The sequence below is a fragment of the Anser cygnoides genome, chromosome 3, assembly GCF_040182565.1.
Source record: "Anser cygnoides isolate HZ-2024a breed goose chromosome 3, Taihu_goose_T2T_genome, whole genome shotgun sequence".
NCBI classification, from domain to species: Eukaryota; Metazoa; Chordata; class Aves; order Anseriformes; family Anatidae; genus Anser; species Anser cygnoides.
The window spans coordinates 25,872,965-25,898,295 of record NC_089875.1 but is presented as its reverse complement, the minus strand read 5'-3'; the positions used below and the strand labels follow the sequence as shown (position 1 = coordinate 25,898,295).

General features: G+C 42.0%; 2 protein-coding genes and 1 long non-coding RNA gene across 8 annotated transcripts in view; 2 read left to right on the top strand and 1 right to left on the bottom strand.

Moving 5' to 3' along the window:
* The window catches only part of TRERF1 (transcriptional regulating factor 1), a 99,808-nt gene extending 85,250 nt beyond the window's left edge, over positions 1-14,558 (top strand). For all 6 annotated transcript variants that reach the window (XM_066993762.1, XM_066993761.1, XM_066993760.1 and 3 more), the window contains 9 exons: positions 1,517-1,577; positions 2,402-2,541; positions 3,261-3,364; positions 4,574-4,649; positions 9,878-9,966; positions 10,752-10,865; positions 11,623-11,811; positions 12,321-12,529; positions 13,174-14,558. In XM_066993762.1, coding sequence (XP_066849863.1) covers positions 1,517-1,577; positions 2,402-2,541; positions 3,261-3,364; positions 4,574-4,649; positions 9,878-9,966; positions 10,752-10,865; positions 11,623-11,811; positions 12,321-12,529; positions 13,174-13,495 — 1,304 coding nt within the window. In that variant the 3' untranslated portion in view covers positions 13,496-14,558. The remainder of the gene's footprint in view (positions 1-1,516; positions 1,578-2,401; positions 2,542-3,260; positions 3,365-4,573; positions 4,650-9,877; positions 9,967-10,751; positions 10,866-11,622; positions 11,812-12,320; positions 12,530-13,173) is intronic.
* A 1,293-nt stretch (positions 14,559-15,851) lies between these two features.
* LOC136790356 (uncharacterized) lies at positions 15,852-17,231 on the bottom strand. Its single transcript, XR_010830132.1, has 3 exons — positions 17,170-17,231; positions 16,751-16,938; positions 15,852-16,213 (listed from the first exon to the last, which is right to left on the bottom strand). It is a non-coding gene; the product is annotated as an uncharacterized lncRNA (long non-coding RNA).
* On the top strand, positions 17,205-23,880 carry MRPS10 (mitochondrial ribosomal protein S10). Its single transcript, XM_048057518.2, has 7 exons — positions 17,205-17,282; positions 20,024-20,082; positions 20,189-20,261; positions 20,955-21,094; positions 21,566-21,674; positions 22,675-22,764; positions 23,084-23,880. The coding sequence occupies exons 1-7, from the start codon at positions 17,247-17,249 to the stop codon at positions 23,168-23,170; spliced, it is 594 nt and encodes a 197-aa protein (XP_047913475.2). The 5' UTR covers positions 17,205-17,246; the 3' UTR covers positions 23,171-23,880.
* The last annotated feature ends 1,451 nt before the right edge of the window (positions 23,881-25,331 follow it).

The following is a 25,331-nucleotide window of genomic DNA, read 5'->3' as shown; positions in this document are numbered from 1 at the left end:
ATGTCTAAATATTGAGAAAGGGTAACCTTTCCATAATAGAATGGAAGAAGCCTCCCAGTAGAAAGGAGGTGGTAACTCTACCCTGAGTCACTCCAGATTTTGTGATGTAAGTTGCCTGTGCTATCATAGCAATGCCTTAGAGCTCCCATTGCCCTTCTTTCAACTCCTTCTTAGCTTTGTAAACTGAGCAGGTTATTAGCATGAAAATGCAAGGAGCAAGTTGAAATCTTACTTAGCAGGCCACCACCTGTATCCTGCAATCCAAAGAAAGTGAAGCTCCTGTCACTTTTCCCACTCCTCTCTTGGAGGTTGGTAACCTATCTGTCCTCTCATCAGAACCACTCTGGCTTGGGAGACAAGCATGTGACAAACTCTTGTAACCAGTGCTGATGTGGTTTTGGTTCCCTGTTTTCCTTTCTGTGCTGCAGTACCACTCCAGTGCTCCTCAAATGATGAAAAAACATGCTGGGTGGCTTTTTGTTGGAGGCAGCAGGGGTAAATGCCATGGCCTGTCATGCTTTGGGGTAGGCATGAGTAGACTCACAGATTTATCTTATGTTTTCCTTTCTGTCTGCTTGCTCTTTTTTGGAGAAAATTGGGAAATAGAAATTAGAAATCGGGACTGGCCATCTCCACCTTCAGGAAAGTAGTCTGTGCACAAATCTTTCATCTTCTCATAACTTCATTAAAATCTAGTTGTTAGTTTCCTCAAAAACCGAAGCAAAATGGAAATTCCTGAGTGGAGGGTTGGGGAGGGATGGGGTTGCATTTTGATGCAGAATTATTTACAAAATCATTTCATCTCACAAAAGATGTTCTCAGTGCTTCAGTGAAAGGATGTTTTCAGAACAGTTGAAGTAGCAGCACTTGACTTGCAGAGGTTACGGTTTTGAGTCGAATAGGACAAAATAGTAGGTCAGGTAGGGGAGAGAGCGAGGAAGAGTTAAAGCAAAAGCTTTTCTGAAAGGGGGAAAGACTGTGTGGCAAACAAGCCAGAAGATGCTGTAGATATGAATGAAGGTACATAGAAGATGCAGCATTGATGGGTACAGTCAAAGGTGGCAGGGAGGTATCGCAGAGCTACAGCTCCAAAAGCCAAATTAAGAATTGCTTTAAGGAACCTAAAGCATTGTGTGTTCTTTGTATTCAGCTGTTTTACCATCCTGACTAATGTTCTCCTCCAGACCAGCAGAGTATAGAGAACTTTTAGTCATTGTTGATGGTATGTGCTTTAAAGTGAACTTGTTTTAGCCCCTCAGCTATTACTTAACCCTGTGTATTGTGCCTGACTACTCTTTTACATGAGAAATACACCTGATTATGCAGGAACTAGGCAGTTTTGAGCCAAACACATCCCAAGTGCTACTAGCTCTCCCAGATGTACCCTGACGTCTCACCGATTCCTGCAGGATGTTAATAGGAAGGTGGCAATATAGCCTGGGAGGTGGAGCATCAGCAGGGATACTGTTGTTACCAAAATATGTTCTAAACACCGGCACTCCAATCTCTGTTTCAGATAGTATTGATGGAAGTGTCATTCCAGTGACGCCTGGGCCCGGAGAACAGACTGTTGAACCGTAAGAAAAACAGTATTGCTTTTGTCACTGCTTTGATAGACCAGCCCTAGCCTAGAGTGCGTGCCCTGAAATATTTTGAACTGGGCAGGTAGCGTTCGGCTGCCTGAAGCATGTTGGTCTGGATGCATTTAAGGGTACTCGGCGTGATGGCTGAGGACTCCTGGAGCAAAGTGCCTGTGGGAGATGTGGGTGTCGTGGTTCTGAAATGCTAGGAGAGGCTTGGTGGGAGCCACTGAAGGTGGAAAACGGTTAATGGTGGCTGGAGAAAGGGTCACAAGGAGAACATACACTGCTCCAGTACTTTTGCTATTATAGATATATATATATATACACACATATACACATATACATATATATATATGTAGGTACTCTCTGTGGAGCTTTGGAGAGAGGTGTTATCTGGTAGGTTCCCCAGGGCAGTCCGCAAACAACGTTACCCCCCTCCCGAAGCAGTAATGTCTCTGCTTTCTGCCAGAGTGCCATTCTGTATGGAACAGAAAGCTAGCATTTCCTGCATCTAGCCTCTTTGCTACTCAGCACGTATATAAGCTAGCTTGGGTTTTCTTTATCTGTAAGGTATGGTGTCTCAATATAGTTTAAATTGTGTATGGAAATTCTGGTTTCCCCCCAAGAGGTCAGTTCTCTCTAGTATTCAAAATACTTATCCCACTGAGAGTAAAGCATTGCGTAAAGCAGTCTGACACAATTTCCTGCCGCTCCAGTGTAATAAAAGTTTTGTTGGGAACAAAATGAACACTAATATGACTTCCGTTTTTTCTGCATGCTGCATAGTCAAATACTTGTTTGTTTGTTTGTTCTTATAGACGAATCAATATCGGGTCCAGGTTCCAGGCTGATATTCCTGAGCTGCAGGACAGGTTGCTAATGGACAAAGATGTGCACAAGGCTACTTTGGTTTGGAAACCATGGCCAGAACTGGAGAACAAAGTCTTCCAACAAAGGGGTATGATGACTTGCTGTTCTAAACACCCATACATCACCCTGTGTCTGCTGAAGAAATTCCCATCAATTTCTCATTTGTATACTGTACAAAAGATTCAAGAGAGTGTTAATTACTGAGAACTCAGGGCAGAAGACCAGAACTGCATGTTACAGATTCAGAGCAACATTCCGGGCCTTTAATGTGGCTGAAGTGTTCTCTGGCAGCCAACAGGGAAAGGTTATTGCCAGGAAGAGATTTTTGTGCACTGCACTGCCTGGGGTAAGGGCAGAGATCACAGGTGAGAGGCAGCTCTTGGTTCCTAGGCCTATCCTGGGACCATAACAGAGATGAAATTTGATGGTTTTATTGATTACTACAGCCCTGAACAGAGTTTGTTCCTGCTCAAGTGTGGTCCATTTCTGTTCCTCTGCCCTGACTGGAGCTTTCTTGGTGCAGCAGCATCACTGACCATATGTATCTGTGCAAGCCACTGCTCACAGCCAGGTCTCTGCCTCTGGCTTTATAATACTCCATCACATCCCAGGGACGTGCTCTGAAAATCCTGTCACGTCCCCTCCTCAGTGAGTGATCCTAAAACCAGGAGAATAATTACCCTGGGGAGGGAAAATGTGAAAGCTGCTGCCCTCAACTACATTGTCTGTAGTTACAGAATCGTTGGCTCGGGTTGTTTAACTGACAGGTACAGTATTAGCAGTAAAATGTTGACTTGTTTCTAACAGTGGAAGACCTCTTAAATATGAGTTGTTCCAGTGTGTTACCTGGTGGAGGAACTAACTCGGAATATGCTTTGCACTCCCTCTTTGAGGCAAACGGAGATATTATGGTAAGATAAGCTGAAACGGGAGAGATGATCCTCTTTGCAGATAAATTAGCGTGCTTTATTAAATGGATTTAGATATGGTTATATAAAAAAGAGATTTCTGATTGATTAGCAGTGATGCTTTAAGCATCCTGTAACATTTTTGGGGAATGACTTTTCCCTTTCATTCTTTAATAAATTTAAATTTCAAAGCAGTCACTCTTTGAAGGCTTACTGTATATTTCAGATAGATAAGATTGCTTAGTTTATAGCCTTGGGGCTTTGTCTCCCAGTGCTTTCTCCAGACCTGATATTTCACAGGCTTTGTGGTCACAGAGAGCTTAGTCTTCTTCTAGCCCTTATAAAATTTATTTATTTATTTATTTATTTTTTAGGCAGCAATCACATCTACTTATTTGTTTGGTACTGTGAGGTAATTGCATGCAGTTCTCATATAAATAATGCATTTCAAATGTTTGCGTTAGCTTTGTGATGGAAACATTACTAGCTAAGGCAAAACATCCCTTTTGCCCAGCGTTAAGGAAAGACAAGGTCCTGCCCCAGTTCCTAGAGAGCCAATTTAAAATAAAATGCAACAGAACACGGGGCTGGAATGAATCTCACAAGATAGTCTAGCATGGTGTCCTTTAACTTGCATCCCACTTTCGTCAGGCTCCATTAGCTGTATCTGGGGGGCTCTGAGACAGGTGTCTGAGTCGTATTGTCAGGATTTGACATTTGCTGTATGGGAATATGCATCATCTGGGGGGAAAAAAAATCAGGAATCCACAAATCATCTTTCTCCCTGATCCAAAGGAGAATTAACTCTACTTGTTGTCATTCCTGACAGATGGTGACTTAAACAGGTGTTCTAAAACAATGCTACCAAATCAACTATTAAATATTAATATTAATTAATAATATCAAATTAAACACTATGATCATATTTGTCTGTGGCAATCAGGAGGGAGGGAATTGCTGGAAGTTGCTAAGTAATAGCCACATTTGTGCTAATGAAGGCTGGACAGGTGTGCACTGGGTGCTCTTATGTGAGCCACAGTGTTAATGGACCTTGGGGTAATTTGGTGTGAGTTTTGTGTGACAAAAAAAAAAAGATAATTTTATTTAATATCCTACCAAGTAGTCTCCTGAATGCAGTTGTATGTAGCAACTGACTGCATGTGCTAATTCTGTTTTTTTTTTTTTTTTTTTTCCTTCTACTTATTCATTTAGGTTACTCTTGAGAAGCTGCTGTTGAGGAAGCCAGTGAGATTGAAGTGTCATCCTTTGGCAAATTACCACTACGCCGGTAGGTTTCCTTGTGATCTCTGCATCTGCTGGTACACAGAGCCCGAGGCTGGCATCCCAGTCCGGTGCGTGGAATCGCACTGCTCTCTCTGCTGTCTGCTGCAGGGATGGCAGCCTCTGACAGAGGGCGATGTGGACAGCGCTGTGTGGAACATCCAGAGCCTTTCGTTTACGAGTTTGGCAGTTTTACCTGACTAATGGTAGACAGAAACCTTGTAGTCATGTTGCTGTGTAGGGTTCTGCAGATTATAAACTGCCTGGAGTATTTTCTTTTTTCTTTTAACTAAAATTTAATTTGTTGATCTGCCTTTAAAATTGCTGCTATTCATACGTGACTGATTTAATAGCAATAAGGTCTTCCTGTGGTGTGTAACTGTCTGCTGTCATGCCTTTCTCTTCTGATGTGATGGTGCATGATAAGGGAATGTGATAATCATGAGCATCCGTCCAAAGAGACGGTGCTATAACTCTCATTAGTGTCTTAGTGCTGAATACAGAGCCTCTCTTGGCATGGATACAGCCTAAAAGAAACAGGTTTGGGATGGTGACAGCTTTAACAAACACAGCCAGAACCTCATTTTGGTTTTGAGGCGGAAGTGCTCTGTGACATACACAGGATGGCGTTTAGCTATTGGGCTTCAGTTTTGTCACCTAAGCATAGCTCAAGGTAACACATCTCTCCTCTGCAGCCCTCCATATAATTGCTCATGGCTTTGCAGTGACTAACAACTGCATTGACACAGAGTAGGGTTTTACATAAGGGACTTGAGACTTTACCTCCAGTTTAGGCTCAGCAGGAAACAAGCCGAGAATCTTCTGGTGGTCAGTCAGTCACAATATTCAGGGCCATATACTCATTTCCAGTTGTAGTCATTGTGGCACAGAAGTACAAAAACAAGCCACTTGCTGGCTCTAGCAGCTCACTGCAGGGATTCCCAAGTAGCAAGGACTCTTCTGGAAAGAACTCCTAGTCGAGGCCTGAGAACCAGTACAGAAACATGTCTGATGGCAGCTGATAACAGGAGTGAATAAAGGTGAAGGTCAGGTTTGAGTCTTGGCTGGGGGAGATGCCTACTACCTTTGAAGGCAGCTCCATTGCAGTCCTCAGAATGGACATGGAGCTGGCTGGAGGAGGAGGAGGATGTCAGCCAGGAGCTGTAACCAGGTCCCTGAGCGTTCATGTCTGGAGAGAGAACACCAAAGCATGTGTGTGATGCGGTCCAAGGGAGGAGAGTAGGGGGATGAAGGATATCCCAGCAGCCCTGTCCTCAGTGAGAGATCGAATTGGCAGAACAGATGAGAAAATACTGCCTGTGTGGCAGAGGAGGGATAGTCTCCGCTGAAGCAAGTTCACAGTAGTTTCAGAAAGTGTTCTGTTGTGATGCTGGGAGGAGCCAGGAGAGACTTTCATTTCATCTTTCATATGAGGTGACGCTAATCGTTGTTAACTAGCAGAGAACTCTGGACATTAGAGTAACAGTATTATAAGTAGTATAAGAAATATGTAACTTATTTCTTAAGCAGGAAAGGAAGTTTGTGTGCTTATCACAGCATGAAACAAAATCTCACCACCCTGGGTTTCACTGCCATAAAATGACGAGAGAAAGCATTACTTACTAGTGCTCTTGAATGCAACATGTGATTGCAACTTATACTGACAGCTCAGCTCTAGCACCATGCAGCTCTTGAATAATAGATTTTGTGGTTGATAATCAGGCGCTCAAGACATATGTGGATTTCTCAAAATCTAGTGTGTGAATAGCTTTATGTAACGTCAAGTTGCATTTGTTTCAGTTAACTCTTTGGGCTTTCTGCCTTGTATTCAGAAATCACAGCTAACAGGCACAGCCACTGTTAAAGCGGGAGTAGACCAAAACAGGGCATGGCACTGACTCATGAGGATCAGCTGGTACCACAAACAATAAATATCCAGACTCATCCTATGCATTGCCCTAGAACAATGACATGAGTGATAGCTCACCATACAATCACAGAACGGATCGAGTTGGAAGGGACCTTAAAGACCATCTAATTCCAACCCCCTGCCATGGGCAGGGACGCCAGTGAAACCTTTGTCCTTGAAACCTGTTGGTTTGTGAGGGGAAGCAAGTTGTAAAACTTCAGACGTTTCTGTTGTCCACCAAGAGAGCTGGGCATGTTGACCTAGGGCTGCTTGGAAGAACACCCTAACCTCTATGTCTTAATGCTTTGCCATCTGCCAGGATGGTGTATTAGGGAAGAGAGAGGGAGCACGTACCTCGTACAAGAGGAGTGCTTTTACAGATGTTTGAATGTTTTTTCATTTGAGCAGCAGAATTTCTCAGGTCTGAAGTTCTGGTGCAGTGAGAATTTCAGGAATCATAGCATCGTCGAGGTTGGAAAAGACCTTCAAGATCATCACGTCCAACCATCATCTTAACCTGCTGAGTCCCAGCACTAAACCAGGGCCCTTAGTGCCACGTTCACACGTCTCTTACATACCTCCAGGGATGGGGACTCCACCACTTCCCTGGGCAGCCCATTCCAGTGCTTGACCACCCCCTCCATGAAGAAATTCTTCCTAATGTCCAGTCTGAACCTCCTCTGGCACAACTTGAGACAGGAGAAGTGGTGTCTGAAGTAAAGCACTTCAGGCAGTCTGAAAATGTTGATAGGTACTGTGATGGTGTGAGGATCAGACCCAGTATATGCTGAATGTAATGGATTTGAGCCGCTTCTCGAGGGGGCTCACAGGTGGAGGTGTGGTTCCCTTGAAACCCACAGATTGGGCCTAAAGACCCCCAGTCCGTAGACTGTATTTTTTTTAAGTCAGTCAGTTCAAAACCAGTATTTTAATATGGCAGATAAAATAGGTAATAAATCTCTAAGCGTAAAGATCTGCTTTAAAATTTGATCTGTATTGCAAAGTCCAAAATTCTTTCTTGCTGCATTGCAGATCTCTCTCTACACGTTCTGTATATCTCCCTCAAGCTAACAAGAGCAAAAGCGGTTTCCCAGCAACCAGAGTTAAAAACAGCTTTTCTTCTGTTTCTTTTCTTACACAGGATTTATTCTATTAATTAGGTTACTTCCAATTAACCCTCGTAATCTTATAAGGGTTTCTGCTAATACCATAGCTATTGGGGAAACTCTGTAAGGCCTAAATTTTCCATAGATGTACAATAAAATCAGTTCATAGAAGTGATTTTTATTATTATTATTTCAGGAGAGCGGGATAGAGACAGGAGAGGGTGACTGGAGAGGTTTGCTGAAAACTAAAACCCATCCTTTGGTGTTTTCTTGCTTTCTAAAATGTTTTAGTATAGTAGACCAGGACCCTGGACTGGCTCAGTGCATTTACCCCTGCTCAAAAAGAGAATGGCACTGGTTTGGGATGGAAACGATGGCAAGGCAGTGTGTCAGCAAAAAGATCTTTGGGTGATAACAATAAATAAAATTTGCAGCTTGAAGCCGGTGCTTTTTTCTGACACTTAGATAGAGAGCTTTAGCGTAAATCTCTGTGGAAATAACTAATGCGTGCTTATAGCCAGTACTGGAAAAGCCTACAGAAAACAGGCTGCAGAAAAGTTAATTTGGAGTTTTCAGTATATAACGGTGTGGTGAGATAACCTGCTCTGGGCTTTTAGGAGCCTGGGAATTGACACTGAGAAGCAAAACATTTGCAGTTAATGAAAAATGTATATATTCTTTACAGACGTAAGTAACCTGCAGAGTTCAATACCGCACATGGTGCCAAGCCCTAGTTAATTGAGTTCGGTGCAGAGGCAAGCATTTCTATGGAGAATGGTAACATTGACAGGAATATTAGGGATTTCTTTTAATGATGAAACTTTCAGCTACTCTCAGACTGCGGTAGAATCTTCTCTGAGTCATTTCAAAGGCGTCTACCTTATGGCTTCTTGCATATCCTTCCTTTAATGTATGTAACGCCTGCTCTTACAATCAGGACGCTGGTGTTTGATGCAGTAGAGCACTTCTGTGTTCCTTCTGTCGGACCGACACTGAGGAAGCACAAATTCATTTCAATTTAAGTGTTGATTTCACATCTTCATGGGCAGTTAGGCTGGTGAAGCAAACAGAATAATAATATATGAAAGCTTTATGTACAGCTTCCATTAATCAGTAATCCGTTGATCAGAAAGCACTTTGCACGTATTCCACACCGCCATACCATCTCTGACTACTTGTGGCCTCAATCACAAAGAATTTGTCTTACCTCAAGCCATACAAGTGAACAGCTGCTAAAGGACCTTTTGAGAGTTACTGTCTGGAGAACAAAATGCTAGCTGAACTTCTGAGAAGCTGAATATAAAGTGGCATATATGGGAATGAGGCAGTACAAGCATTACGTATAAAATGATGAGCTCTGTGGCGATACTTATCCATTAGAATGAGACCTTGGGATTATGATGGTAGTTGTATGAAAACATCAGCTTTGTACTTAACAGCAGTTTAAAAAAAAAGGCATAAGTCCGATGTTAGGAGAATAGAGCACGTGGTGGTGCCACTGTGCATGTCTGTGGATTATTATCAGCCTTTCTGTTCCCTTCATCTCTAGATGGGGGTTTTAGTACCGAGAAGGTTTAGAGAGGAACAACAGTCATGACCAAAGGCATTGAAGCATCTTGGCCTCTTCAGGAGGGGAAAGAAAGTGACAGAAGGGACATGAAATCCTCAGTAGCGTGCAGATGATGGTAGAGAATGGGTTCATTTTTCTTTTCCACTTGAACAACAAGGGGTCATCCAGTGAAGCTACTTGGGAGCCAGGAATCAAAGAAAAGGAGCTGGATCCTTCATGCAGACAGTCTAGTGATCTGCAAACCCCATTGGCAAAGTATGTTGTGGATGCGAGACTTAATTAATAGAAAGGAAGAGTGGGTCAGCACTTAGGAGGTTGGTTACCACATAAGCAAATTCCAACAGATTCAGGAAATCCCCTGAACCATAAATGGTCAGAGGTTAGGAAAAATTAGGGAGAGGCGTTGTATTTGCTTGCTCTGATCTTACTGTTTCCTAGGCAACTGCCTGGGGCTGCTGCTGGAGATGAAGTGCTGCTGAGGTGGGCTTCAGGCCTGAGTCAGCACAGCCAGACTTGGTTTGCGTGGCAGCAATCGCCAGCCTGTGCTTCAGGTCTCCCAGTTTTTGGTCCAGATACTACTTCAACATAAAGGTGGAAGGTTTTTGTTGTTTATAATGAGTTCACTGTGTGTGTTGTTTGTTTTTTTTAAGGCTCTGACAAATGGACACATCAAGAAAGGAGGCTGTTCAAAGAGGCATTGTCCACCTACAGCAAAGATTTTATATTTGTACAGAAAATGGTAAGGTTGTTTCTGTTCTGTTAGCTGTTTGCTTCCATCTGCTGCATTCTGTTCCCCGTTGTCTTCCCTCCAGTGACAGACCCGCTTATTGCAGGCATAGACCCAGCAGCAGGTAGAAGGGTGCTGTCAGTGGGGTTTTTCGTTTGGTGTACCTATGCATGCAACTGCAGCACTGGTAAAAAGATAAAAATAATCTGTTCCTCTTGTTATATTTAACAGTTGGCACATCAGAAATCCGAGGCTCCCCAGTTATGGTGCCCGCCAATGCCTTCATGTTCCCCGGCAGTTTGTTGAAAGCTGCCCGGGTCACAGGCACTGAGCCTCGCACCAGAAAGGGTTGAAATAAAGAGAGAATGTGTTTGGGCTTAATTTTCATGTTCTGTCACAAAGCAGAAAAGATGAGTTGTGTCTGTCTCGGGGCAGAATTAAATCCCCTTGCTGTTAGTTAAAATGTTGGAAAACATTCGGGTTTATGGGAACCAAATCTTAATTCTCAGTGGTATCGTATGCCTGAGCTATAAATGTACTTTCTCGGTCACTATCTGACTAGAGTCTAGAGAATCCCAGAAAAATGTACTGAAGCTGAAACAGTCAACACAAATTTGACTGAAAAGCAATAATTAACAAAATGATTCTACAAGAGTATTTGTGTTGTATTCAAATTGACTTTATTTCTCCATTTGAATGTTTGATAAATAAAACCTGCCTCTCGGGATATATTAAAGTTGTCTTGAAGTAAAATGAGAAATTAAGATTGGACTATTTCTGCAATTACTTAACTACAGGTTAAGTCTAAGACGGTTGCACAATGTGTGGAATACTACTATACGTGGAAGAAAATCCTGCGGTTGGGACGGAAACACAGAACACGCTTAGAGAAAAAAAGAGAGGAATGCATGGTAAATGTAGAAGAATATAAGAAAGTTTAACAGTTGCTAATTTTGAAGTTTGTACTGTTTTGAGCAGGAGGTTGGGCTAGATGACATAGGCCTCTTCTGACCTAAATTATTCCGTAATTCTAAATTATGATCTGTGTGAGCATTCTGTGATCTCAGCTACACCAAGATTTTGTGTTCCTGTAGTGAGATAAAAGTGTGTTGACCAGTGCATTATCTAACTCTAGTCCAACAATTATGGCTTTGCTACTGATGAAGCAGGTAACCATCTGTAAGTTACTCTTCAGTGTGTGCGTGTGCATGCGTGCACGTGCCTAAAAGTGCTCAGCCGTTCTGGTACAACTAGCATTTATACAGACTGGCAATGAATTCTTGGTATGCAAGGTCCGTATTAGATAGTTGAAGCATTCTTAAAGACATATTTTGTTTAGTAAGCCATTTAATTCAACTATGAATGTAGTGTACATCCCATTCTAAAAATGGGAGTATTGCACTTGGCATCTGTAGACTTTTGGAACCATGGCTCCGTAAAACAGTTGGAGGGCATTCTGAGTGCTGCAATGAAGCTTCATGAGCTGTAGCTTGTCCGTTAAGGAGTGGTGGTTCCAGCAAGACCAGAAGTTCAGCCAAGATGGGAAAAAAATCCCAAACCCTGGAAGCAGACTTGGCTAACCTGTTTCAGCAGTTTCTACATTCTACTAGCCTGTGCTGTTTGTATTTGGCCATATTTCTAGTATTTCTTAAATGCACTCTATTTCAGACAAGCGGAGAAGAGGAAGCGTTAGAGGAAGATGAGGAGATTGAAGAAGACAGAAAGGAAGAAAGGGAAATGCAGAAGTCTCCTGACCCACCAGCTATCCCTCTCGTAGGACCTATAGACCTGCCTGCCCTTCAGAGTCTTTCACTTTCTTCATCCTCCTTCATCTGTGAAATGCCAAACTGCGGCGCTGTACGTGCATTTCATATCTTTAAACAATAGCAGGGGCTTTGTATGTTAACGAATAGTGATTTTTGGAAATCAGGTGTTTAGACTGTTCCTGGCCAGTGATACCTCCTGAATATCTTGGGACAAGTCATTCTGTCTGCTTTGAAATCTTACAAATCTTACACTATTAAATACAGGCAATATGGTGATCTTTACACCAAATTGTATCCTGACATGATGTAGGGATGACAAGCACTAAATAGTAACAGCTCTGTTTGCCTTTTTGTTATACAACTGTAATAATAAGATAGCTCATTGGTTTGCTTTTATTATAACTAAGTTATAAGTCTTTTTTATAACTTGTTTGTTTAGCTCTAGTGGGATATAGCTGAAAGCAAGCAGCATATGACCAAGTAGATGGTGTGCATCTGACACGTACAGTTGTTTTTTTATAATATGCATTCAGCTTTCTGTAGTTCCTGTTCTAGTGCAGTTTTTCTTGATGTTTTTTTTCCTTCCCTACGCCCCATCAGGTGTTCAGTTCCCGACAAGCGCTAAATGGCCACGCTCGCATTCATGGAGGTACAAACCAGGTGACAAAACCACGATGCACTATTCCGGGCACTAAGCAGAAATCTGGTACGCAGAGCGGATACTGCTCCATCAAGAGTTCACCTGCCCACAGCACAACGAGTGGTGAGACTGACCCAACAACAATTTTTCCTTGTAAGGAATGTGGCAAGTAAGTGGATATAACTGTCTGTGGTATCGCACCGCATTTGCCTGTTTACAATCCAAATGAATAGCATTGCAACAAATTGTTTATTCTGCTGTAATCGTCTCAAAATAATAGTTTCCCCTTAAGATGTCATGTTCTCCTACCGAAACCTTCAGAGGTTGGTTTGCATGACATTTTAGATGTATCTCCTGCAGCATTTAATCCAATTTTCCTGAATTTTTTCCTCTGCTGGAGTTCCTACATCTGACACTCTGGTTTCCTACTTCATCACAGGCTTGCATGTGACTGTGAGCAACTTTCTCTATGTGCTCGAGTTTGTCCATTCTAGAAGGTGATTTTTGCCTGTTGTGCAAGAACGTGGTGAAAATAAGTCCAGGGAGGATTTGAATGTGCGTAGGTACTGAAGCAATTGCGGGAGCTGCAAAATAGCTTCAGCAGTCTGAGTAGGCCATTTTGATACCGTCAGGATGTACAAATCTGGTAGTCTGTCCCTGAAATTCTCACCATGGCACTGCAGGCTTCGCTGACTTCTATTTCAGAACAGGGAAGCAAATGTACTGATAGGTTGTTGAGTCTTTTTTGGCTCCCTTCATCATAAGCAATGCACTTTTATCTGATTTTTTTTCTTTTTTTCTTTGAAATTTTAGAGTATTTTTCAAAATCAAAAGCCGCAATGCTCATATGAAGACCCACAGACAACAAGAAGAACAGCAAAGGCAGAAGGCTCAGAAAGCTGCAGTGGCAGCAGAAATGGCAGCTACTATTGCAAGAACTACTGGGCCAGTTGGGCATAGTTTGATCCCTCTGGATCATATGAGTTTGGTTAAACACGTTGAAAATGTCGGTGACATTGACGACGACGTTGTTCAGGAGTTAGGTGATGTCATGGAAGAGAATGAAGTCATGGATGCTGACCTTTTATTAGATGATGAAGATGCAGATCTACTGCAGGATGATGCTGAGTTGTAAATAAAGTTGTTTGATAAAGACAGCTACTGAGCACACCCTGAATGCATCGATCAGGAAACCTGGACTGTTCGTTTATTCCCCACTGATTGTAAACTACCTGTTGAGAAATGATAATTCTTTTATCCAGGTCTAGAAAAGAAATCTGCTTTTTTTCCCTTTTTTTTTATTAATTTGTGTTTTGGGGGGAAAAATAAATAATTGGTACAAATATTCTTACAAGGTGTTTTTATCTGGGCTTATTTTGCTGGTATCTTCCAAGGCCGCTAATTCGAGAAGTTCACAGTTCTGCTGTCATTTCCCTCCAGACACTCACAGTAGGATCTTTAGTCTTTAACCCTTCCAAGTTTCACTTTACCCCACTTACAAGAATATCTTTGCACACTTCTGGTGGAACATTTTCCTTGCCTGCACTGGATCACTTCCAGCATCTTCTAGAAGCTAAATGTCATCTCTGTTAAGGAGATGATTACGTTCTTTTTTTGTGTGCTGTCTTTTCAAGGGAGGTAGAGGAAAAAAAATCTTTAACTGTGAAATAAATACAGGAGTGACTGTATCATCTGTAGTATCACAGTACTTTTTCAGTTCTGTCTTGCCTTAATGCATACATGTTAGTTCATAAAAGCTTTGGTTACCTTGTACATTTTAGAGCTTCCTTTTTAACAAGGTTTTGATCTGCTGATTTTAAAATGACCTAATTCAAGGATTGAAGAAAGAAGACAATTGTGCTGTGGTTCGCATCATCGGATGGGAACGCTGGATCAGAGCACTGCCTTGGTAATCAGATTGCACTGGAATTATATTTTGCTGTGACAATAAATCACACTGTTGAATAGCCATCTCAGTGGTTTTAGGAACATATGCTTGAGCAATGCAGCAGCTTACTCTTACTGGGCAAATACAAGGAGACGTTCCTGCCTGTGGAAGAGATTGATGGAGTATATGCCTTCAGCATATGTTAGTTAGTATTCCTGCACATGAAATGTTGCTCTTGTGCCATTTTCAGTCTTCCTCATTGCACCAAACTCAAATGGTATTTATTTAGTAAAACACACTCCCAAGGTGAGATGATGTTGCTGTTTGTTTACTGTTTCTCCTCCCTTAGGCTCAGATCTACATGCCAGATGTCTAACTCCATTTATGTAAATTTGAATGTGGTTCTCTAAATGAGATCTGAAAATAATCGTACCTTGCAGAATCTTGAGCAAATCTAGAACCTCTGGAAGAAACGGAGTTAGGCTGAGTGGACCTTTAATTACAGAAAAGGAGTACTGACTTTAGAGCTTTCACAGCAAGTAGCACTGATTTTCTTGTGAATCTCGTACAGTAGAGGGTACTGCTAATTTTATAAAATATTTTATAAGACGAATTTCTTCCGGTTTCCAATTTTTTTATGGGTTGGGTTTTGTTTTTTGTTGAGGTCTTTTTGTCACATTCCTAATGTTTTAAGAAGACTTGAGAGATGGAGGATCTTATTTTCTACTGTCTTCTTTTGTGTAACTATGCAAAATGAGGGTAAACCACAATACTTTTGTATAGGAGTACTGGACCACAATGTCAAGACCAGTGGGACTCGCTGGCGGAGAGGTAACTTCTCTGTTAAAGCCAAATACGTGAAGCCAAATGACCTGAACTTTTTACTTCAGGTCAAGTGTTCTGATACTAAAGAACAGCCCTTCAGGAGAATGGCAGTCACTTCTCAGTTTCAGGTTAGTGAAGTTCCTGTGTATGTGGTTTTAGTGTTTTGGGGGTTGTTTCAGAGACTTTTTGGTTATTTTTGACCAGTGGGTAGAATTTTGCTCCCTCTCATACAGAAAGGACAATGCTCTCAATCGCTGTACCTGTGAGTTTCAGGAGATCAGGCAGCAGCCTTCTTTCCTTTCCTGAGCTGCCAGTCAGCACACTCAGGATCAGTTCCAGTCCACGCTGTGACACATCACTATTTGCAGGGCCCATGTAGCCCAAGTTCAGCTGTCTGGGTGTTCAACTGGGTGCTGCCAACTAAATCCGTGGATGGCACATTTTGTAGGGTGCACAAGTCTTAGTGTTAGCAAAGTGGTGGGTTTTGTGAGCTGTAGCTTGAGTAGCCTGTCGCAGAAACAATCGAGCAGTCTACTCTTTCTCTTCCAAACCCGTATGCTCTTGAACTTCAAGGAGGTTTCTGAGGAAGGCTGCCACCCTGGCAAAATGGAAACATTTCCTGACTGCCCTGCTGGTGGTGGGAAGCAAACCAGGTGTCTCAGCAAAGTGGTAACTGAAGTCAGTGAGAGTTCTGCTTGACGAACAGAGTGAAGTGCAGTAAAACCTGTGGACTGGATTCTGAAAAGCAGCTCTGTGTCAAAGAAACTACAGCGGAACTTTTCTAGCAACAATTGGACAGGTATCTGTGCTAAAGCCAGTGTATACATAAATGCATACATATATATGCCTGGTTCTGTAATGCTAATCAGGTGCTGTTTTATTCTACAGCCAAGAAGATGATAGAACAACAATAACCAAAGAAGTTATTCATAAAAAAAAAAATGCGTATGTCTTACACAGTACACAATTTAGGCCTCGAACATTGACTTCTTTAAGTGTTGCATTGGCTGATGTGAAACAGATGCTGTTCTGCCTATTTGTACATAAATCGGACAGTTTTATTTCAGGGAAGTTGTTTTCTTACTGATGGTTGATGATGGAAAACTGTTCAGTATTGAACCTGGTCCTCTTTGCTAAAACCTGTACATACAGAAAACATATTTTATGAGAAAAATCTTATTTTCAATATTTAACTGTTATTTTATTAGAAGATGGTTGTAAATATTTTAGGTGTTTTAGTGTAAAAAGCAGACTGTTAATTTTAGGTGGCAGAGGAAGTAACGAAATAAAAAAATATATGCATTTTATATAGCTTGTGATCTCTGCTGGTTTCAGGTTCCTGCTGTTAGCATTTAACTTGCACACAGCTTAATCGCAGGTTATTACTTGCCTGGTTGTGTACTAGGAGGGCTTAGTGGTGTGAATTAAGTGCTTGTTCACATCCCCTCCACCCTTAGTGTTCGGTACTGATCAGAACCTGGGTGCAGACTGTGTGAAGACTGAAGGGGTTTACGTGACACTTCTAGTCAATTTTATTTTAGCAAAACCCACCCAACAGGGTTGTGCTAACAGGTTATTTGAGTATTTTTCAGAGGGGTGAACGTCAAAACCTAAGCTCACGTGTAACTTTTTTGATGGCTCCCTACAATGTTCCAAGAAAAAAAATAATGTATTCACCTGCATACGTGTGGGTGGGCAGAGGTGAAAACGACGTGCAGTAGAAAGCGTTACTTGTGGAGGGGGGGATACAGTTGATGAAGCCTGATCTCCCCTCTTAAAAAACAAGCCACCTCTCCAGGCCCGGGCTGGGAGAAGTGTCCGCTCGCCTCTTTCTTCTCTGTGGCAGTGGTTTTCCCCTTGCTGCCCTGGAAAAATCGGAGAGCGCGTGAGGGCGGCCGCTGAGGGGGCAGAGCCGGTGCGGCGGCGCCCTTACCCGGGGGCCGGGGAGCGCAGCTGGGGGCTGGCGCGGTGCGGGCTGTCGGTGACCCCCACGCCGCAACCGCGGCTCCCCGTCCCCATCCCGGTCCCCGTCCCCATCCCGATCCCCGTCCCCGTCCCCGTCGCCGCCCGCCGGTGCCGCAGTGCCGGCGCCTCACGGGCGGCCGCGGCTCCTCCGGGGCGGCGGGGGCGCTGTCCGGCGGCGCGGCGGGCGGGCGGGGCCGCGCTGCACAAGATGGCGGCCGGGTGCCTGTGGCGGCGGCTGTGGCAGGTGGGGCGTGCGGCGGGGCAGGGGCGCCTCGGCGGCTCCCCGGCCTTTGGTCTCTCATCTTCCCTCCCGGGGACGGAGGGAAAGGCCGGGGCTGCGTCTCGACCGCCGCCATCCGTGCAGGGGGTTCCGGGGGGCTCCTCTGCAGTCCGGCCGTGGCGGGCTGCCCCGCGGGTAGGGGGTGGCGGCGGCTGGCGCTTGGGGTCTTGCGGCGAGTTCGTGTCTAGCTTAATGCTCCTCGTCTTGGAGCTGCAGGGGGAAAAGCAGGAAGACCTGCCGGATTTAAAGTAGCGGTGGCTCTGCTGCTGATGGCTTTTAAGAGCGGTTGCTTTCCTCACAAGTTGAGGGAAATATAATGTTACGAGTTTCCCGTTGGGTTTCTGAAGCCCTAAATGCTCTCTGTGTATGTGCTGTGTTCTGGACGTGCTACCTTCCAGACAGCCATCTCCAGCTCGTCCTGCTTGTTTCAGGATCTCTCCCCCAAATAACGGGGCTGTTCACCACTGAGAGGGGGTGGTTATGTTTTGTGCAAGGGATTGGCTCCAACAGGGAGTTAAATTAAATCCTGTTGCAGTTTGATTGTCTCTTCCACCTCCTACAACAGCCATTAACAAGGATGCGTCAAGTATTTCGGTCGGACAGCGAAAGAAGCTGTTAGAATAGATTTTAATGCATGCCAAATGATATTTTGGTTACCTGGGGTACACCAAGTATCACTTAATCAAAATTTGCACAGAACACCTTTAATTTTATTTTACAAAAGCTTTAGACTCAACGCTTAGTTGCACAATTTGTAACAAAAGGGGGCTGCATGTGGTGGGAGCAATATGCGCAATCGTGCGATGTTGTAAAGGCTGTGGAGTTCGGTACACGGGGTGGAACTCTAATATTTCATGTTTTGTTTTATTCATCTTTACTATACAAAGACTGTAATTTCTGTTTCCAGCAGCACAAGACAGGGTGTACGTGCTATATGCGTATGCATCTTTGCGTGCAAATAATAAATCTGTAATACGAGGCCAGTTAGATAAAGTAACAGACTATGTATGTATCAGAGACTGCGTACGCACAAAACACAAAAGCACCAATACAACTTCTAGCTACAATTTTTTTTGCCCTCTTATAACCATCTGGGGTAGGATGCTGCCACGCACAGTTTAAGACCTGCACTGAATAGAAACTTTCTGTGCTTGTGGGGTTATCAGTTCTCTGACATGATGCCAGGTGATGGTGATGACATTGTGTTTTGCACCTGGACGAAAGGAAGGTGGTATTCTGATTTCACATAAGGAGAATGGAGGTGCAAGGGTCAACATAACTCCGTAAGATCTGTTTCTTTAATTTGGGGTATCAGGTCTCAAGGAGTTCTTAACATGAACTTGGAAACATTTTGGTGGGCATCAGCTACAGTGGCAAATACTCTGTGCTCCTGAAGTTGCTTATTGTGTTGTGCACTTAAGATGTAATAGCTGTGATCATCTGACAAAGTTTGGATTTGCCTAACAGGAGACACTCAGCTGTGTTCTTCAGATAACAATTAGCTTTGTAAACAGGAAAGTGTCCTGCCTCTTCCTTCCTACTGAACGCAGAATTTGCTGGGTAAACAATGACTGAGGCAGAATTACTTCAGAGAACAGCGTCGTTCACTGCTGATCTGTAATTAATGTATAATGCATACTGGAGAAAGCAGGGGACCTAATAGCACTGTACAGTTAGAGTTATACGTATCCATGAGTGACTAAGTTAAGGTTACATGGAAGAGCGTTAATTCTGGCTGGTGTGCGGGGAATCTGTCTTCCCTCTCTGAAAGCCACGACCCCAGCACCTGTTAAATAAGAGTACCAAGGGGCTGGATAAGTAGGCTTAGCTCATGGTGCTCCTGCGTTCTGCACGGTCTTGAGTTTCTCTTAAGCAAGAGGGTTCTGGTTCCTTGCCCCCCTCCCCGAGTAGTCTCTAACTTTGCCAAGTTGAGAGTTACTGGTAGGAAGCTGGAAGCCACGTAACATTCAGAAGGGAGAGATTTATCTGGTATGACAGACAGTAAGGTTACATCTTGATTAACAGTTGGGTTTCCGTTTTAACACCGAAAAATCATGCTATCTTTTCAACAAAGTTCATGTACTTGTTAGAACCATTTCTATGTTCTCAACAGAACAAATGTTCAAAACACATGGAACATTTTGTTAAAAAAACAATGGAAAATTTCAAATTAAATTCAGAGGTTGAATTTTTGCATAGTATCCTTTATAAGATACTATTTTCAACTGCTTTTATAACAGCAAGTCCTACTTGGGCTTGTCTCTTGATAGAGCTAATAGATACTGTCCTATGAAAGCAGGTCTAAACAGGAAACTACTATATGCAGAAATGGTATCTGATGCCACGCAAAATATATTTTTCTAATAAAAAACACTTTATGATTGCTATTCAGGTGCGTGGTTAATAATAGCTGCATGCTGTTAGATTCTTTCCTGGATGCGTGTGGGTTTTTTTGGTTGTTTTTGTTGTTGATGATTTTTTGTGTGTGTGTTTTTGTCATCGTTTTTATGATCCTATTGTATGCTACAATATAATTCTGTGCTCCTGTTTTCCTGTGTTTTCCAATAGAGCAAACTTACTCATTTGGTAGATCAAATGAGTATCACCATGGTGCATAAAAGTAACCTTTAATAAACCTGTATTATTAGCTGTCTACTTTTGGTTTGGGGAGAAAAAAAAGCCATTTTACTGTTTGTTTTGTGCAGGGATCGGCTCTTCCTGCCAATTATGCAAGCAGAATTATGCAAAAGCAATGTTTTCTTCCGTAAGTTTAATAGATCTTTCTCCTGCCCACTTTTCCCCCAAAATTTCCCTTAAAAAAATCTAACTTTAACACTAATATTATGCTTTTCCCTTTACCATCTGTCTAGAACCAGTGACTTGATGGGAGTACGGTTCTCTGGATCCCATGTTCAAACTCAGGAGCATAAAACTAATCCTCTGGTAAGTGTTTCATAGAACAATATTTTGCATGTTGTCTTAATAATAAAAAGGATATACAGAAAAAAACAAATTCTTCTATTTCAGCTTTTTAAAGTTCTGTCTAAATGATGTCAAATTTGCCTTAGAGAAAGAAAAAAATTTGATTATTGGTATTTGGGATTTTTTTTTTCCCGGAAAGATTCCTGAAGCTTAAAATTGCCTCTTCGTCACTTTCTTCCTTCTCTATGCACCTGTAACTCTATGAAAAAACAGCTTTTTGGCCACACTTAGTTCAGCACTTGCAGCATCTTAGCCAATCTAAGTACTTTGTTTCTGGTTTGGAAGCCTGGAAACCAGGGCTGGTGAGGTGGAAAATTCTTGAAAGCTTGTGGTGTGTATCTTACATATAGAACATGGTTGCCTTGATTTTGTCTAGGATTTCAGACACATGTTAAATTTCTCTGATACATACAAACAAGCCAGGTTCTTACAGGCAGTGCTAGATCCAAAGTTAGATCCCATGGACTGTCCAAGGACTGTCAATCGAGATAATAGAGTCAGCTTCTTGCGGGTAAACAAAAATGAGCAGCTAACACTGTGTGAGGTTTGTTTTCTTCCTGTTTTACAAATGGGGCATGCAGGCTAAGAAAAGATAGTGCATGGATTATTTACGGAGAACATGGAGTGTTAACTCTTATCCATTCTTAAATGCAGGTGACTATTTCAGAGGAGCCAGAAACACTGTACAAAAGACTGTCCCTTTTGGTTAAAGGCCATGATAAAGCTGTGTTGGACAGCTATGAATATTTTGCAGTGCTTGCAGCTAAAGAACTTGGCATCTCTGTTGAAAAAATGTAAGTAACTGATCTTTAGCATGATGTGGTGTCAGGTGCTTTTCACATCGTCTGCTGTAACTCAAGTTCTGTGCTTACAAGTATTTCCTTTTTCAGAAGAAATGGGTGTAATCTGACATTTCTCAGGTTATAAAATCTAACACTTTTTAGATAGCAGCACAATGATGGGGAAGCAGCAGCAGTGATACACACAGCACTGCCACAGTAGGATTGCATTTTAAGTGCATGAAGAATACCAACAGTACTCTTGTTACAGCTGTCAGTGCTGTAGCTTTCTTGAACTAAAGCTGGTTAATACCTGAGAATGAGCTGTGCCCATGTGGATTAATACTAAACTGTACCAGCACTTAATATTGTGGATCTTCTAAATGTCAAATAAGAACAAAGATTTTACCATATTCTCAGTTAATTTATATTAGCATCCTTTATATAAAATTAAGTATTACAACATTTTCTTTGTGCTTTGTTCAGACATAGACCTCCAAAGAAGATAGAACGATTTAGTCTTCTAAAATCTGTACACATTTACAAGAAGCACAGAGTTCAGTATGAAATGAGAACACATTACACATGTTTGGAGGTAAGAAAGATGTTAAATATATATACATTAATTGGGCTGGGGAGGAGAGTACTGGGAATAGCAGAAAGGAGCTGACCTAGGTACACCAAATGTAACACAAGTTACTCTGAATGTACAGCCTACATAATTTTTAGACTAAAAGGCTGATTTTGATCCTATCTGAAAGAAGATTAAAAATAAGATAGATATCAGAGTTACTTTTGTATGTTTTATGTTCTTTGTTTCCAATAATCCGGGGAAGAGGAACTTTCTTGGGAAGGGAAAAAGATGCAGGTAAATCATTGTCACTACCAGTCACTGAGGGTTCTGTTCTCTGTGAGTTTGCCTAATAATTTTTGAACACTTCTGCCCTATGCAGCATCATGTGGCAAATTAAAAATTGCAAGGGGGAAATACAGGAAAGGAAGCGTGTACAAACCACTCGCTCTGTGGCTGATGACGCAGACTTATGTATGGTTTAGAATGCAGCTGTGGTTGACTTTCTTAGAAGAAAGGTTTACTGCCAGCGTTTTGTGGCCCCTGGGTCTCTTACTGTGTAATTGCACAGAGCTTAGCAAAATGGGACTTTGCATAACGTCCCCAGACAGTCGTCCGCAGGCAGTCATGCAGTGCTGCCCGCAGACCAACAACTTCAGCTGACCGGGAGAAACCAGAAAAGCAAGAATGCAGTGGAATTCGGGAGTTGCAGGATTTATAGCCGGCTTGAACTTTGAGAGCATACAAAAGCTGTGAATTTTTGCATAACCTCAAATTGATTTGATCAGATAGCCGCACTTCGATCATAATCAATGCATATGATCACAGGCAGTATGCACGGTTCTGTGGTACGAAATTGCTATTTTATACCTACATAACTGTTATGTACAGCTTAACTGTCTCCATTCCCACTGTAAGATGCTTGGTCCCATAGCAAGAACTAGAGAAGCTATAGCAAACTCATTTTTTTTATATCCTGTTTGAAATATTAGTTGCTCATTAAAAAACATTACTTCTGTTTTAGTTAAAATACCTAACGGGCAGTACTGCTGCAGTGTACTTGGAGTATGTTGAACGAAACTTACCTGAAGGAGTTGCCATGGAAGTAAAAAAGGTAAGTTTCCATCTCGCATTAATAACTGCTGTGAGATTAAGTCCAGATGTAAATACTGATAATTGTTAGTAGAAGTAACACGTGTAGTTTGTAAAGGACCTTTTTTTCAAAGTATTGAAAGGTAAAGAGGCTGTATTGCTTGAAAACGCCACTAGGTGGCATTTTTAATCTGATAAATATATCAAACCTGACTAAATGAAGTAGTTAGATGTTAACTATATAACTATATATAGTTATAACTATATATATGTAACTATATATATATATAACTATAATATATATATTCGTATAATAAATGGTTTCTTTGTTTTCCTTTTAGACTAAGATAGAGAGAATACCTGAACACATTCAGGAACCAGTTTGGGATACACTACCTCAAGTAGAAGAAACAGAAATCAAATCATGAACTCAACGGGTACTTGGCTATTAGTGCTGGAACTAGTTGCTCCTGTCAACCTCATTTACTAAGACACTGCTGACAAATAAAAGTCCTCTTTTACAAAGAAATCATATAAACTCTTGTTTTACTGAGTTATTCTTGATCGTAGCTCCAGTACTTGTAGACTGAACATCTGTGAAGTGTAGAAGTTTCACTGCACTCTGTGGTCAAGAACTGTGATCATCTGTACTGTTTGTAAAATGTTACAATTTATTTATATATAATCTTGATCCCTATTTGATACCGAATGGCTTCTGAATTCTGAAATACTTGTAAAAACTTGCTCATGTTTGTGTAATTTTAAGGTAATGAATACCAGATTTAGACTTTTTTTGCTATTGCAAAAAAAAAAAAAGAATTTCAGTTGTGTACACAGCTTACTTATCAATTTACAGTAAGTCAGAAAACACAATCTTAGGGAACAGTGAGGCATGAGACTTTTTTAGGCTCCTACAGTTCAACAGACTCATTTCCAATATTATTAGCTGCTTGCTAACAGAAGAACACAGCGATTGCAGTACAGATGTGAGATTTCCATGGGCTTATGTCTCTAACTTACATGAAATGTCTGTAGAACCATGTTGCAGAGCAAATGTATAATAGAATGTGTCACTGTAGGTAGCACAAACTGCATTAAATCCTTTGTTTTATTGCGAGGAAAGGCATAGCCTTTCTCTAAACTGGTGTGTTGGTTATTCTGTAAACCCAGTCTAGCTGGTCACTAGTTATGCTTAGAGGGGAAAAAAAGAGTACAAATATAAGAGGGTGCTCAACTAATTTGGAAAAAAAAAAAGTGGTAATACTAGGTGCAAAACCATCAGTGATTTCAGACTGCATTAAGCATTTCTGCCTGTGCTAGATCAGCAGGAAGAACAGAGCTGCAAGGCATCTGCTTCTACTGCCAAGGGAGTGGCTATGATTTGACTGCTATTAAAAGAATTTACAGGAGGAATACCCAGCACAAGACAACCAGAGAGGCTGGATCATACCAATAGCATTCAGCCTCATACAATCACAAAAGCAAAACAGTTTAGTATTATCAGACAGAAATGGGAAATGGCTGAAAGACAAGAAATGAAGCTTGTGCTTGCACTTGAAGATGAGCTACGTTTGGTAGCTGTAGAGAGGCCCCAAACTGTTTAAGGAGGGATCTTTCATGGTGGTCAGTATAAACTGAGACAGAAAGGAAGCTGCCTGAGCATCTTCTGCAGTATGCCTCAGGGGAGAAAAAAAAAGTAATCAAATCCCTTTTGGGAAGATATATTACCTAGTTATCCCCTCAAGGTGTTTGTTATCCTCAGTTTCAAGCTATCCTTCCTTTCCCTTATTCTGAGTAGTCAGTCATAATAGCATTTCTTAAAGTTATGTCAGCTATTATATGATAAGGAGGAAGAAACTGTGAGCTGGCGTGGTTAAATAAAACTGGTGCTTCAGAGGAACAGCCTCTTTCAAGTCCGTATTATATTTTCTTTAAATTTGCCATATTTTAGTTCTGCATAAGGCACCTGTCAAATCCAAGCTGTGTATAGCACCAAAATGCGATTGTGCTCAGTACTAAGTCTTCCCCATCTTAGACTGATGCACAGGAAGGTTAGGGGATTGTCTTTTACTGTCTCTGGTGTTCTATTCTCAGCCTACAGTTCCTGGCTAAATGGCCAGTCAGCATAGCTTTTCAACTGGCTGAGAGTTTTAGTTACCAGACCTTAATGGGATCAGACTTAGGTGGCAGCTGGAGAAAATACTTGCCCATGTAAGCAGCCCCTGGGCAAGTGGGGAAACTTGATCTTAGGAAAGGTATATTACTAGAGAATTTCTTGCATACAGCCTCCGTATATTTTGAGGAAAGTTTACATTTAAAGCGATCTCTGGACCTTAACGATGTTGACAGAGCTATGGCTAACTGCTGCCACAGATCTTCTCCATCCTGAGAAAGCAGAATTACCTGTGCAGAGTCTGACTGTTGCAGACCAGTATTTAGCAGCGCTGCTGTGTACTAACCTCAGGAGGCGACACTTGTCATTCTTATTTTTCCCTGCATGAAACTTCCTCCTGTTCAAGACTGCGATCCTTCTGTGCCTGCTCTGTCTCTAAGACAAAGTCTTTAGTTATGCATTTGCATAACACCGTA

What these genes read in the sequence shown, in the direction of transcription:
- MRPS10 (XM_048057518.2), top strand. Translation starts at nt 17,247, where the DNA reads ATGGCGGCCGGGTGCCTGTGGCGGCGGCTGTGGCAG. An exon ending in CAAAAGCAATGTTTTCTTCC is followed by an intron (nt 20,083 to 20,188) that starts GTAAGTTTAATA and finishes CCATCTGTCTAG; the next exon opens with AACCAGTGACTTGATGGGAG. An exon ending in TTGCCATGGAAGTAAAAAAG is followed by an intron (nt 22,765 to 23,083) that starts GTAAGTTTCCAT and finishes TTTTCCTTTTAG; the next exon opens with ACTAAGATAGAGAGAATACC.